This window comes from Dermacentor silvarum, chromosome 7 (assembly GCF_013339745.2).
Source record: "Dermacentor silvarum isolate Dsil-2018 chromosome 7, BIME_Dsil_1.4, whole genome shotgun sequence".
NCBI lineage: Eukaryota > Metazoa > Arthropoda > Arachnida > Ixodida > Ixodidae > Dermacentor > Dermacentor silvarum.
The window spans coordinates 164,868,978-164,884,125 of NC_051160.1; the positions used below are offsets into that span (position 1 = coordinate 164,868,978).

The window sequence follows — 15,148 nt, forward strand, 5'->3', positions numbered from 1 at the left end:
GATTCTATTCGTCAACTGACCATAAGCACGCGTTGCCATTCCCGGATTTTCACCATCGTCGGTTCGGGCATGAGAAACTCGGCACGAAACAATGTTAAACTCAGTTTGCTACAAAGCATAAATTCTGCGAACAAAAGGAGAAACAAAAGGTGCTACATATTTGGAAGTATTCAGTAGCTTCCAAAGACGTCAACAATATAGTTTGCTACCCATGCCAAGCGCTACCAGAGCCTCCAACCATGACCGAGTAGCGGCTTCGACAGTGTTTTCACGCAACATTCGAGCACAACTATTGCAGCATGCCGATATAGAGAAAGTGAAGGAGGATCAAGAACCACTGCAAGAATTTGCGTCACTGGATTGGATGCGAGAGACTCGCTTCATTGTCATAAGCCTCGATGCCATAAATGCTTGGCTGTCTTCTGTAAAGCACAAGTTGTGTGGTGGCAGTGTGACAGCGGGCAAAGAGTGAACGTGACTACGCTCACCATAAGGATAGTCATCGCATGTGCAATCCGAGGTGAGCCGCACGTGAACGGCAGCTTAACATGCAACTTATTCCTTGGGAACAATTTTGCTGCATGCAAAATGTGCAGCACTGGCAATTAGCAAACAGCACTAAATAATTTTTTTAAACAATAAACGTTTCACACCAGAGCATACTGGGGCATACTAGCCTCTTACGACTGGCCACATGTAAATACTTCACGATATTCCTAAATAAATCAAGTTGTGGGTGTTCTCAATTTTCTTAAAAACAAGCTTTTCACTAATCTTGCTTGTTTTTGGCAACGCTATATAAAGCTAAATGCATAAAGCTGAATGTGCTACAAGCACATTTTTTCCCCTCTTTATTTTTATTTGCATTTGATCTTGTTCCCTAGTAGCCATGCTGTAAACATGTGAGATGCTCTATTGCCAATTGTTGGATTTAAAATACTGTTTGCAGCATTTCACTACTGCTGTCCACTCTTGCGTTATTATAGCTTTCAGCCCACATTTTTTTCAGCTATTGTTTCAACAAATAGTAATACACTTAATTATCTCCATAGGCAATTATTTAACCTTAACCTATCAAAGCCATAATTGCACATTAGAAATCAGCTGAAAAGCCTGAATAAAACTGCATTTTAATTGAATTTGGTCTAAAAATAGGACAGCTCTAAACACAATGTCCCCTCCTAAATACACTGAGTTGAGGTCATTTCGAACAGGCCAGGAAGCTGGGAGGTCTCACCATGGAAGCTGCTCACTGCCTTGCTCCTCCAGGACCTCGAAGCCCGGCTGGGCAGGTGCCAACTGGAGACGCTGCTTTGCCTGCACAGAGTAGAGCGTCAGCTAAGGCAAGCCATCTCTGGAAGCTGCTTGCAAAACCTTCAAACCTTGTACAACCATCAACTTTTCAGACACTCAAGACGCCAACAGAAATGCACAAATGTTGAGGAAACTCAAAGCAAGACTTTTAAAAAAGGGGGCAGACTGCTCTCTGGTGCTGCCAATGTGGCCCAAATATCTTTTCACGTACCTTTGCTCCAGCCTGGTGTACCACATTTATTTTCGCTTGATGGGACCCCTGTATCATCCTTGATTGATTTAGCCTTTTCAATTATCACCACGAACATGTCATGAAATGCTTTTCCTTGTTTTCCCAAAACAGCATCTGCTTATCCTATCACAATAGAGTAAAACTTGCTCACACTTCTTGAAAAAATATGCGAGAAAGAAACACTCACCAGAAAAATGTACGATCCAAAGTCACTAAAAATTTCAACTGACTCAACTGTAGTTGACATTCATGTAATGCAAAACGTTGCGTAATTCTTCACAGCACGAGACCAACACCACCTAAATAAGCACAAGGCCTACGCACTCTGATCCATGATGTCATGCTACCTGACCCGACTGCCATAGAATCTAATGGGGATGCTCCCACGTAAGCAACAGTCATTTTGACGTCACCGCTTTCGTCACGCCAGCCTTGGCAATGGAAATTTCGGGCCAGGTAGCATGTCATAGATCGGAGTGCGTAGGCCTCTGCTATCTAGGTGGTGTCGACGAGACGCCGACGCGTGCCGAGCTGATGAGGCCTGAGCGACCCAAGAGGCACGTAGTCATTTTCGTATTACATGTAGTGTTCCAAGACTGCGACGGGAAACCGAAACGAAATCGCGCAGGTGAGTGACGCTGAAATATGATGCCTACGATGACGCTAAAGTAGAACACGACGCTCACTTCACGCCACCTGCCACAGGGAATGGCGGTGCGTTTGGTTTATCACCTATGAAATGGGGGCAGTACACTTCCAAAGGCACCCCATGCACTGTGAAACAGATAAGCGAAGATGCTTATCGCAATAGAATTGGTGACAATAGTTGCGAATACGGCATGCGACAACCCAAGAGATTTGCTGGTACCAGATCAGAGAACAGTGCGAGCTGGTGTTTTCATGTGACACGGGCAGGCGAGTACCGCGGGCGGCTGCTGTTCGCGATGCTGTAAGTACTGCACTTACAAAAAAGTGCAAGACACTAATGCCAAAGACTTGCTTTAGGGGGTGATGCTATTTTTATCGATTTGAAAGCATTCAGCAGGGAAGAAAACAGATGAACATGAATCTTTTTTCTTAATTTTCTCTCATTACTATTTCTTACTAAGATGCAAAATGATGCTTGTGTAATGAAAATAGCATCACCCCCGAATAATTACAATATTGTTACGCTAAAGCTACAGCAAGGACGGAAGAAGAGGAGAACGAAGTGCGCTTGTCTTTGTAGTGACTCGGTGTCGGCGCGGCCCCTTTTCAGTAATTCATCTGTTAAATAAACACACCCCATCGTAACAGTTTGGTGGACGGTGCTGGGTAAAACAACGGCGTCCCCGAACGACGACGACGAACCACCCGCAGAAGTAGAATCCGTGGAACTTCACCGAAGTCGCCGACTTGCCGGTCTGCCACCAGAGATGGCTTCCGACGGCGACAACCTGCCGCCTTCTTGCAGCTCCCAATGGCAGCCCTACATCGAACCACGAACCTTCGCCGGAAAAGCCGGGGAAGACGTGGACGGATGGCTCAGCTTTTACCAACGCGCCAGTCGGTTCAATGGCTGAATGCCACCGCCCAACTTAACAACGTTGCCTTCTTCCTCAAGGAAACCGCGTCAGTGCAGTTTGAAAACCACGAAGAAAGCATGACGACGTGGGAACGGTTGGTAGATGAAATCAAGAAGTGCTTCGGAGATCCAGCAGCTAAAAAGAAGCGTGCAGAACAAACCCTAATGCAGCGAGCCCAAGTTCCCAGCGAAACATGCACGAAGTACATCGAGGAAGTGCTAAAATCGTGCAAGGCCCTGGACCCTCAGATGACAGAAGAGGACAAAGTTGGTCATCTTTTAAAAGGGATCGCCAAGGACGTGTACCAGTTCCTCATCGGAAAAGACAGTCTGGACTCCGTCAGTGACGTCATTCGGCACTGCCACACGTTTGAAGCCTTGAGAGCTCGGCGTATCACACCGAAGTTCGGCCACCTGGCTAACGTAACTAACGTCGCCAGTGTTGACGTGGTCCCAGCTTCATCCGACCTTGCGTTAGTCATTCGTCAAGTGGTGCGCGAAGAGCTTGACCGACGTGAGGCAGCTTCCCTCTCGACTTCGGTGAGGCGTCGTCATCACCGCCGCCTCCATAGACACCTACAACTTCGCTCCTCGTTCAAGACCGTCAAACCCTACTATGAACGCGCGTCCCAGTTATCAGTTTCACGGCGGTCACTCACCCAGACCACCTGCAGTTTCTCAAGAGTGGGACGGCCGTGCCAGTTATCCTACTACTGACAATTTCAGTGCGTCCCGTGAGTGTCCCATCTGCTTCCAATGCGGTATTCACGGACACGTCGCCAGATTTTGTCCTCATTGCCGTCGCACGTCACCACCGTCATATGAGCGACCGCGCACTTTTTATCAGCGTAGCAATCGGCACGGTGACGGGACACGCTGGCTTTCCGACTCCAATGGCAGGACAAACCACCAGTCGAATTACCGTAGCGACTCACCAGCTTCTGTGCGGAGCTTAACGCCACCACCTTCACGCCAGCGCAGGTCTCCATCTCTGCGACGACGTCCGACGTCCCCGCCGCTGGGAAACTAGGCGGCGCAACCAATGGAGGTGAGGTCGCCAGTCATCATCAGCTACACGCCCCTATGCCTCCGCCAGTCACCATGTGTCATAACAAGATTCGTGTTTTAGTGGACAAAGTTGCTACGTTGGCCTTAGTGGACACAGGAGTGAGTGTCTCCGTTATCAGCCTGGATTTCAAAACCCGACTAGGCCGTAAAGTGATGTTTCCCTGGGATAAGGTTAATGCATTTCGTGCTGTGAGTGGAGAATTGCTCCGACCTATTGGAGTGTGCACCGTGAACGTTTATTTCTGCGATAACGTGTATCAAGCCGAATTTGCAGTGCTTGCTCAATCCACTCACAACGTAATTCTTGGCCTCGATTTCCTACAACAGTGCGGTGCCATTGTTGACTGCGGTACCGGCGAGTTTTTCCTCTCTCCCCTTGCTGACCAACCTGCTACATGTTCACGCACTCTCACCGTCATTGAAGATGCTGTCTTACCGGCATGTTCCTTATCCAGAGTTCGAGATGCTGCTTGCGGTGTCGACGCCAATACATTTGATGCAATTGTTGAACCTGTGCCTTCAATGGTTGTGAAGAAAAGTGTGCTCTTACATCGATGCGTCCTCTCTGTGGCCTGCGGAACGACTACACTATGGGTGTCAAATTTAACCTCCCAATCAGTTGTGCTACCCAGGGGTATGCGACTTGCCTCTTTTGAAGTGGATACCAGCCTCCACATAGGCACTTTAACTGATGACACGTCACACGAAACCCGAGAGCACGGGGCTGGCCCCGGTGTCCCTGAAGACTCGTTGCCTTTTGTAAAAATGATAAACAAGTCACTGTCTTCAGAGAAGCGTCAAGCCCTGGTCAGCGTCCTTAGCAAGCATGCGTCATTATTTGACCTCGAGCAGAACGCTAGCATAGTTCGCGTTCCAGCTACACGGGCTCGCCACAGGATCGACACGGGTTCCGCGCATCCCATAAGGCAGAAGCCTTACCGCGTGTCCGCGTCAGAGCGCAAGATCATCGCTGAACAGGTTGACGACATGCTAGCCAAGGGCGTCATCCAAGAATCCTCTAGCCCATGGGCTGCGCCGGTCATCCTCGTAAAAAAGGACGGGTCCTGGAGGTTTTGTGTCGACTACCGGCGTCTCTATTCTGTGACGAAAAAGGACGTGTATCAACTTCCCCGGATCGATAACGTTATCGACTGCCTTCATTCCGCGTCCTACTTTTCATCTGTGGACCTCCGATCAGGCTACTGGCAGATACCTATGTATTCAGCAGACAAAGAGAAAACCGCTTTTGTGACCCCAGACGGCTTGTTTGAATTCAACGTCATGCCGTTTGGTTTGTGCAACGCGCCTGCAACATTTGAAAGGTTTATGGACACGGTACTGCGCGGCCTGAAATGGGAGATTTGTTTCTGTTATCTTGACGACGTCGTCATTTTTGGCCGCACTTTTAAAACACAACGATCGACTGGACATTGTTCTGACGTGCCTTGAACAAGCTGCCCTTACACTCAATTCAAAGAAATGTCACTTTGGCCAACGAGAGGCGCTAGTACTTGGACATCTAGTGGACAAGCACGGGGTGCGACCAGACCCACAGAAGGTCGCTGCAGTTAGCGGCTTTAAACAACCGCAGTCACAACGCGAGCTGAGGAGCTTCTTGGGTCTTTGCTCGTACTTTCGACGTTTTGTGCCCAACTTTGCCGATACTGCCTACCCCGACTTCACTGCTGCACAAGGATAACCCTTTCATCTGGACAGCAGATTGCGATTCCTCGTTTCTTCAACTGAAGTTCCTGCTCTCTTCCAGACCTATACTTCGTCATTTCGACCCCTCTGCCACAACAGAATTGCACATCGACGTGAGTGGAATCGGCCTCGGTGCCGTCCTCGTGCGCTTTGGTGACGCCGAGCATGCCATTGCATACGCCAGCCGTTCGTTGAGCAAGGCCGAACAAAATTACACCGTGACTGAGCAAGAGTGTCTCGCTGTCGTCTTTGCAGTCCAGAAGTTCCGGCCATATCTCTACAGGCGCCGCTTCACGATCGTTACTGACCACCATTCACTATGTTGGTTGGTTGGTCTCCGCGACCCGTCTGGCCGCCTTGCTCGATGGGCGCAATGGTTACAGGAATTTGACTTTGCAGTCTGTTACAAGAATGGCCGGCATCATGCGGACGCCGATTGTCTTTCGAGGCTCCCTCTACCAACAAGTGAATTTGACGCCGACAATTTCGATGAGTTTCTGACCGCCATCGACGACATTTTTTTTCCCGACCTGGCCACCTTCCGGGAAGCGCAGCGTCACAACCGCAGCCTGGATGGCCTCTTCGCCTCAGCTGCTCAGCCGACAGGTAACAACGGCTTTGTCATCCAAGATGGCTTGCTCTACAAGAAGAATTATGCGGCTGATGGTGCCCACCTCCTCTCAGTGGTCCCTAAAAATCTGAGAACTCACGTGCTCCGTGCTATGCACGACGACTCGACTGCTGGGCCCCTGGGTTTCACCAGAACATACAACCGCATTCAGGGCCGATTCTACTGGACCAGTATGCGACGGGATATAAAGAAGTATGTGGCCAGTTTTAAGAAGTGCCAGCAATTCAAGTGTCCTAACACTGCTCCGGTCGGACGCCTTCACCCGGTAACGCCACCATCATCTCCTTTCGAAATGGTTGGAGTGGATCTTCTCGGCCCATTCCTGCGCTCAACAAACGACAACCGTTGGATAATAGTCTGTGTCGACCATCTGACGCGTTATGCTGAAACCGCAGCGATGCCAACGGCCATGGCTCTTGATGTTTCGAGCTTCCTCCTCTCCTCGGTTATACTGCGTCATGGACCCCCTCGTGTTATTCTGAGCGATCGTGGTCGCCAGTTCGTGGCCGACGTAGTCGAAGAGCTGTTGCGTCTCTGTGCTTGCCAGTTTCACCACGCGACCCTGTATCACCCACAGACAAATGGTCTTGTCGAGTGCACTAACAGAACTTTGACCAACATGCTTTCGATGTACGTGGATTCCAGGCACAGAAATTGGGATGACATCTTGCCTTTTATCCCATACGCCTACAACACCGCAAAGCATGAAACTACAGGCTACAGCCCTTTCTATCTTCTTTATGTTACACCACCCCGCAACTTCCTTGACACCATTCTACCTTTTACTCCTCATGCGGACTCTTCTATTGCCCAGACTCTCTGCCGCGCTGAGGAAGCACGCCGCACAGCTCAGCTCCGTACGTTGGCATCCCAGGACCACTCAAAGATCTGCTACGATTCACAACATAAGAATGTGTCATACGACAAAGGGGACATTGTATGGCTTTGGACACCACTTCGCAAGCGCGGCCTGTGCCAGAAGTTTCTGGCTCGTTACACCGGGCCTTTCGTCATCACCGATTGTCTCAGTGATGTAACCTACTCGATTGCTCATCTCGTGTCCAATGGCTACCGGTTTAAGAAGACGCAGCTTGTTTACGTCGCTCGCCTGAAACGCTGTCATCCACGTGACTCCGAGTGGACATAACAGTTACTCGCCCAGCGGGCTTCGTCTGTGAAGGGAGGAGTGTTACGCTAAAGCTACGGCAAGGACGGAAGAAGAGGAGAACGAAGTGCGCTTGTCTTTGTAGTGGCTCGGTGTCGGCGCGGCCCCTTTTCATTAATTCATCTGTTAAATAAACGCACCCATCGTAACAATATCAAATATGTCACTGTTGCTCAACATAGAAAAAAGCCCCGTAAGGCTGAGCGCAGTGTGTAAAAACATCGAACCGAGAACAAGGCAATTGAAGTTTTAGACAACCATAACTTTTGCTAGCATGCACACACCACCATTCGTTTCTTATAAAAACGGGCAAATTCTGCAATTAGATTAAAAAACCACAAAGTGACTGTGCATGAAACCTACATCGAGCTTAACACCAAGCATAAGCCACGGACACGGTCCTGAGTGTTTTGCGATTCTAAGTGCTGTGAATGTGCTGCCTCCACTAATGCCTACAATAGAGATGTACCTACCGTATTTACTCGAATCTAGGCCGACTCCGATTCTAAGCCGACCCCCCAAAAGTTCGAAGTCCGAAAAAAAAAAAAAAAAAAAAACTTACCTCGAATGTAGGCCGAACGAAAAAGCGAGGACAGCATTCGCAAAATAAAACAGCATTTATTAAATTTGAACATGCCGAGCTCATTCTATGTCACCATCGCTGCTAGCCTCGTCACTATCTTCCTTACTGCTGACATCTTCAAACAGCGCGCTATATTCAGTACCATCCAGCGCATTAGAGATGCTGCATTTTTGGAAGGAGCGCACGTTGCGGCGCACGCAAAAACCATCTCCCGTGGCCCCCTCCAACGACAGACCGATGCCGAAGTTCCGCCCGGCTTGAACGTTTGACGATGCCTCTACGGCTAGCACAACTACCGTATTTACTCGATTCTCACGCTCACCTCGATTGTAACGCGCACCCGTTTTCTGTGAGGAAAAAAAAGTCATTTACAGTACCGCGCACCTCATGCTTTCAAACAGAAATACAACTTTCTGTCATTTGGAAAAATAGATTTCCTCCCGATGCACTGAAGTTGCGATGAATAAAAAAACTCGCAGTTTCGCTTGAAAAGCGATGCATCGAATGCGATAGCAAAGCAGTAGACCGCTATTAACAAGCACGGTGTCACGCACGCACAAGCAAACATGAACACATCTCGCTCGTTGACCGCGGAAACGAACTGTCAGAACGCTGGAGACGGAGCGCACCTTCGTGCTAGCATGCGTCTCGCTTCAACGCGGCGAAAACACGGCGCGCGGCGGACTTTACCCGTCGCAGATTGCATTCAAGATAGGGCCAAGGCGATCGTATCGCCGTAGTGGATCGTCGCAGATTACGTCCTGCTTCGGTCCACTGAAACCGTTCCGCATTGCTTTGCTGGCGAAAATCCTCTCCTGTTTGCGCTAAAGCCCCTATATTTATAAATATAGGGGCTTTAGTTTGCGCCAGTCCTGCTCGCAAGTTTCGGATTCTCCGAACGCCCGTGATGCGGCCCGATTTCCGTCCGTCTCCGCACAGATGATCACTTTCCTTTTAAATGCGGCATCATGATGAACTCGGTACTTCATGCTGACAGATAGAGCAGACGCTGAGAACGTGAAGACAGACGGTAGACTATTGCCTAAGCACGTGTACTGCAGCACACGGAGGAAGCTCGACGCGCGTGCGAGGCGGCCATTCTGAAATGCCGACGCAGATTTAGGGTCGTGTTGAAAGTGCGCGTTAGATTCGAGTAAATACATTATTCGTTTAGAAAGCGGCACTATAGTGGCATCGCCCATTTGGTGTCATTACGATAACGCCACACCGCGCGCCGATGCTGCACCATACCGATACTACTGATACGACGCAGGTCAAAATGGCGACGTCGCTCGTGTACTTCAGCTGGCTACTGGCGCGGCTAGTAGCGGCTGCGATACTGACTTTTCTAGATGGCGCTAACTATGCACCATATTTATCAGTTTCAGTTAAAAACTGGCGCGTTTTTTAAAATCCTCGAATCTAAGCCGACCCTAGAGTTTCGTATGTGATTATTTGAAAAAAACTATCGGCCTAGATTCGAATAAATACGGTAGTCTGAAAACGAGGTCTAGGCTGCAAGACCCCGCAAGCTGCATGGAGAGTCGTGGGGTCAGGCGCTGGTGCATCATCTATGGTCCTATGGATCGCCAAGTAGAACAGCACATACGCGACGTCTGCATTGTCACAATCTACGACTCCACAACAAGGCTTTCCTTCGCAATCGCTCAACTGGCAACACAATATGGATCGCACAACGTGTTGACAGCTTTTACAGTCCCGTGCCATCCGATGTCTGGTTCTCATGCCGGCTCGGTATGTGCCTCCTCTTTCTCGCTGCATCATCAGATAATGGATGCACTTTGCTTTCCGTATGAGAGTCTGGTTTCAAACTGTTTAAATCAAGCATCGAATAACCGCTGCATGAGATCACGGTGTGATCAACAAAAAAACGGTGGATCAACTTCGAAGCAGGTGAGCACTCCGCCAGCAGCGTCGGTGCGCCGTTGCCGTAGGAACAGTCAACCGAAAGTCACCTCTCGGCTTGCTGGCATGCCGAGAAAATAGAGGCACTTGCATCGCCAACTTCATCAAACAGGCCCCCGATTTTTTTTGTTTGCAGATTTCCTATGCCGAGATCGTAGGCGAGGATGGCGGGAACGAAAAGGTGGAGCTAGGAAAAAGTCAACCTAGGAAATTATGTCCAGGCGACAAAGTGCACATTTTGTTGCCATCTGACTCAAACAAACTTCTAATGCAATGGAAAGGGCTGTTCCAAGTCATCGAACGAAAAAATTATCTTGATTACCTCATTGAAGTCTCTGGAAAGAACAATATCTTATAAATATGCTAATGAAGTACGAAGAACGGGAACCTACACAACCGAGTGTTCGCCTGCCTGAGAATAGCTACGAGTCAAGGTGCAAGGATACCCGTTGTCTCCAACCCCAGCGTCATCTTCCAAGGAAACAAGGAAGGATCGTGGGAGTCAGCAACATGGTCGGCTGTAGGCCCGAGTGTTCACCTAGCTGGTGAGAGCCACGTGTCGGAGCTTAAGGCTTCGCGTGACATCAAGCTCCGCGTATTCATAATTTAACTGACACCGAAGTAACATCATCCCAGAACCTGACCATTTCTCGCCGAGCAGCCGCAGCGAAGGAGCTGGCGTCCCATTGACAAATTTGCGTGAGCAGTGCAAACCAATCGTGCTCCCTTGCGAGACACTTTGGCAATGAAACTGAGCTTTGTGTTTTAGTTCTTACTTTAACTGTGCGCAATGCCCTGTGAAAACTGTCTTGTGCTCATATGAACAATCGGGCAAATGTATTTTTTTTTTGCATCCTGCGTCCTTTTGTTAGAATACCTGTGAACAACTTTCTCGAAAAGGGGGGTATTGTGATAATATATGGTATGCGGGAGTAAAAAACAGACATATGAAGACAGTGTGCCGTGCGGTGGCGGAAAGGACACAGACTCTTGGCCAATACCCGTGAGTGGGTATGTACCTTAAGGTCGTCATTATCATCGACACCAATTTGCAAGCATCGACAGTGGCGACTCGAAAAGCGTGGCTTGAGAGAGCGTCGACAGTGGTGTGAGCAGTGCGCGAGGTTCGGCATTCAACGGCAGAGCGTCCTCGCTAGGCGTCCGGCCCATAGGAGCTATCGCCGCCCACATCACTACGTCTCCACCCGAATCAAAGCTGTCACCAGCCGAGATGCCACCTCGTCCAGTTCTTCCGCTGGGCAACTGGTCCAGGAGGGCTGGCGGTCCTGAGCCTGACGGAACGAGCGTTCGGCCGAGCGGCCACAGGGCTACCTCGCCAACTGTGGATGTGACTCGGTGGGCTGCTGCAGTATGCTCCCGGGCGCAAACCCGCCGTCGGGAAACCGGGCATGCGGAGGCTCCGGTACCATCGACTGTGGCGTAGGGCCACCTGAGCTCCACGAGTCAGTCCGACCCTGCTGTCCGACCCTGCTGTCCGACCCTGCTGTCCGACCCTGCTGTCCGACCCTGCTGTCCGACCCTGCTGTCCGACCCTGCTGTCCGACCCTGCTGTCCGACCCTGCTGTCCGACCCTGCTGTCCGACCCTGCTGTCCGACCCTGCTGTCCGACCCTGCTGTCCGACCCTGCTGTCTGACCCTGCTGTCCGACCCTGCTGCTCCACGTCTCCCACGTGGCGACACCTGCTTCCGCATGAACTGTAGGCAGATTACATTTGACTAACCTATATATAGCTGCAAGTCTTCTAAAATGTTTTTGGGGAACTGTTGCGTGTGTGCCGTTTCAATGTATTATGTGTGTCCAATACAAGTCTGATGTGTGTTTGTGCTCCTGCGTGCTGCTTTTCTCTTTCTGGAGTGATCCTGTACCCAATAACATCACATCGAGACCCTCGCGCTACGGATGGGAATAGGCTTCAAGTTCAGTCCCGGCTGGCTCAACTTTAGAAGCGATATGACCTCGTCTTCAAGTAAATGTGCGGCGAAAGTGGTGCTGAAGATAACGCGTTGGTCGCGAATTACCACACTGACAAGCTGCAGACCTTGCTCAGCCGATAATCGCCGGACGACGTCTTCAACTGTCATGAGACCGGACTGTTTTACAAGCTTCTGCGGTTACTCTTGCGGTTCCGGAGGTCCTTGCCATGGTGGGAAACCCAGCAAGGAAAGGGTTACCGTTCTTTTAGGCGCAAACATGTCCGGAACTGAAAAGCTACCGCTACCGCAGGAAAGTCGAAAAACCCAAGATGCTTTAGAGGCATTAGAAGTGTGCCCGTGTATTGTACGTACGAAGCAAACACCAAAGCCTGGATTACGCAACAGTTGTTCGAAGGCTACGTGCGCAGGCCCGATAAAAGGTTTGAGGCACGAAAGCGCAAGGTACTGCTTTTTGTTGACAACTGTGGTGCCCATGGCCTGATCAATAACTTGAAGGCAATTGAAATCGAATTCTTGCCACCAAACAGCACGAGCGTCCTCCAGCCCATGGGTCAGGGCATCATCAAGAACCTCAAAGTGTTGCACCGATCACGCCTGCTACGTTGCATGGTGCTGCGCATCGACAGTGGCAAACGTTACAGCATGGATTTGTTGTCAGCCGTTCATTGTTGCCGATGCCTGGAAGGCACTTACGGCAGGCACAATCCACAGCTGTTTCCGCCACGCAGGATTTGTTGCCAGCGTTAAATCAGACGCAGGAACGCAGGAACCTGCACCTGAACTGCCGGCTACTATGCCGGACGTGAGTTGAGACGAGTTGATTGAAGATGTGCGAAGCAGCGGCATGCCGATTCCGGCCACAGTGAACTTTGGAAACTTCGCTGATGTAGACAGTGCCACAGTGTCCTGTGCCGAGCTCAATGACGAGGAAATCGTTAATCAAGTGCTCGCGCCCTTGGAAGACGACTCAGACTCTGAGGTGAACGTACCGTGTGCTGTGGGGCCATCGAATGGGGACCTTAAGCAAGCCCTTGCGGTGCTTTCGTCATGCTTCAGTGAGGATGTGACGCTTGCCCAAATTCAAGCAGATTTGGTTCTGTGTAAGCGGAATACTATTCAACAATGCATTGAACATTTTTTTTAGCCTCAGGTGCTGTAACTAGTAAATAAATAGTGTTTTCTTGCAGAGTTCGTTTTTTCGGGCATTCGCTAGTTCGGACTGTTTCGCAATCCCCACAAGTCCGAATTATCGGTCGACTACTATGTCAAAATGGCTCAAGCCTGGCCCATATGGGCATAAAAACAGATTTCAATATTTTTACAGTATATTGGCCCTGGGGACAGACACACACCTGCTGAACCTGCTGCAGCGCGTACCTCCCTAATATCTAGTTCGCTCGCAGTGCCCTCAGCCTACCTTTCGTTGTTTTTGCCTCAGCTAGGGAGCGCCGCACCGCTCGGCTCACTCAACCGTATTCTAGTACAGTAAAATCTCCTTACTAAGAACCCCACATTAACGAACTTATCAGAAATCCTCTGCTGACTTCCTATAGTTTCAATGTAAAATATTGCAGTACTACGAACTTCAGAATACCAAACTTTTCAGAATAACGATCGTTATTCAGCTTCAGTTTCATGTTAACAACGCCTCAGTACTACGAACTCATATTCCAAAATTTGGCATTCTTAGATTTCCGTGTATCCAGTCACGGCAGCCGAAACAGGAGACTAGGAGACAAGGCGCAGAAAGCGGACGCCGCGGCGCGCGGGTTTGGAAAACCTGAGACGGCGCCCGAGAGAAAAAAAGCTACACTGGCACGCAGCATTGCAGCCTCTCGAAAGGCCAATCGCCCACGCATGATAATCACTCCACGAGTTCCGAAAAAGACTTGAAAGCAGCGCGACAATCACGCGAATCGGTGACAGCGGCATGTCAAGCGGCTGTCTATCGGGCGCACCATACAGGTTCTTTCGCGCACCACCCCAGATGACACGCTGGCATGCGTTGCAATGGATTCCTCCCTGGTTTAGTTAGGACGGCGCCCTTGCGCTCTACAGCGGTGCAGTCTGCCCAAAGGCCCTGTGTGGACTGATATTCCAACAGCACAGCTCAGTAGAGCAGCGGGACCAGCGGGACGAAAAGGCGCGCATCGGGTCGGGCATCACCGCAAAATACTGTGGCTCTCGACTCGCGCTTTTTCGTTCCAAGGCAGAGTAATACCCGTGCCACATGGGCAAACACTTAAGCGCGCTGAGTGTCACTTGGGTGGTGCGCTGCTACATGAAAAAAGAAAAGTGTTCTTTCAAATTGATGACCATGGCAACCGGGAGTCAGACGGGAAAGCATATATTTATTAATATAAAAATGTGTGCACGAAAACAGTTTATTTTTGTTAGAAACAACATTTACAATCCACCTTTATAAGCGCCGGCAACGACGACAACTTGACCAGCAACAGTCAAAACGACTCGATCCACCAAACTGCGCAGTCATTATCCGGCGTGGTCGTGAACAGCCCGAGAGCGAGAGTAGCTTTTTTGCTGTTCTTATTGTTTTCTTGCAGTGTGGCACATTTTACTATCTTGTAACGTTAGCAATTTAAAACAATGTTATTAAAAATTACTCCTGACTCTTCTTTCAATATCACTTTATGTATCTTTTAAGCATTGCTAACCAGGCTACACACTTCGCCACCGCGAAGTGAGTTCGCCGAACACAGTCGCCGGCGAGTGCGCTCTGCAGTGAGCGTCACTAAGCGTTCCCGTGTGGCAGCCTGCGAATGACACTAGCCGCGAAGTGCACTCGCTCAAAGTGCACTTTACTTTGTACGTGTGGCACGGGTATAACAGTGGGTGAGCAGAACAGCCAGGCGAGCCGTTCTTTCTGTGAAGGTCCCAAAGTGGCGATTGTTACGCGCACGACCGTTTGAACATTAGCTGAGGCGACGACTCATCAAGTTTTGCGAGCACATGTTCCACCGACAAGTGTCGCCTAGCAACGGAGG

General features: G+C 49.9%; 1 protein-coding gene across 2 annotated transcripts in view; it reads right to left on the reverse strand.

Annotated features, from left to right (window-relative positions):
• LOC119458661 (mitotic checkpoint serine/threonine-protein kinase BUB1-like) overlaps positions 1–15,148 on the reverse strand; it is a 169,812-nt gene that overhangs the window by 122,242 nt on the left and 32,422 nt on the right. For both annotated transcript variants that reach the window (XM_037720526.2, XM_049671339.1), the window contains exon 7: positions 1,238–1,317. In XM_037720526.2, the coding sequence (XP_037576454.1) occupies positions 1,238–1,317 (80 nt within the window). The remainder of the gene's footprint in view (positions 1–1,237; positions 1,318–15,148) is intronic.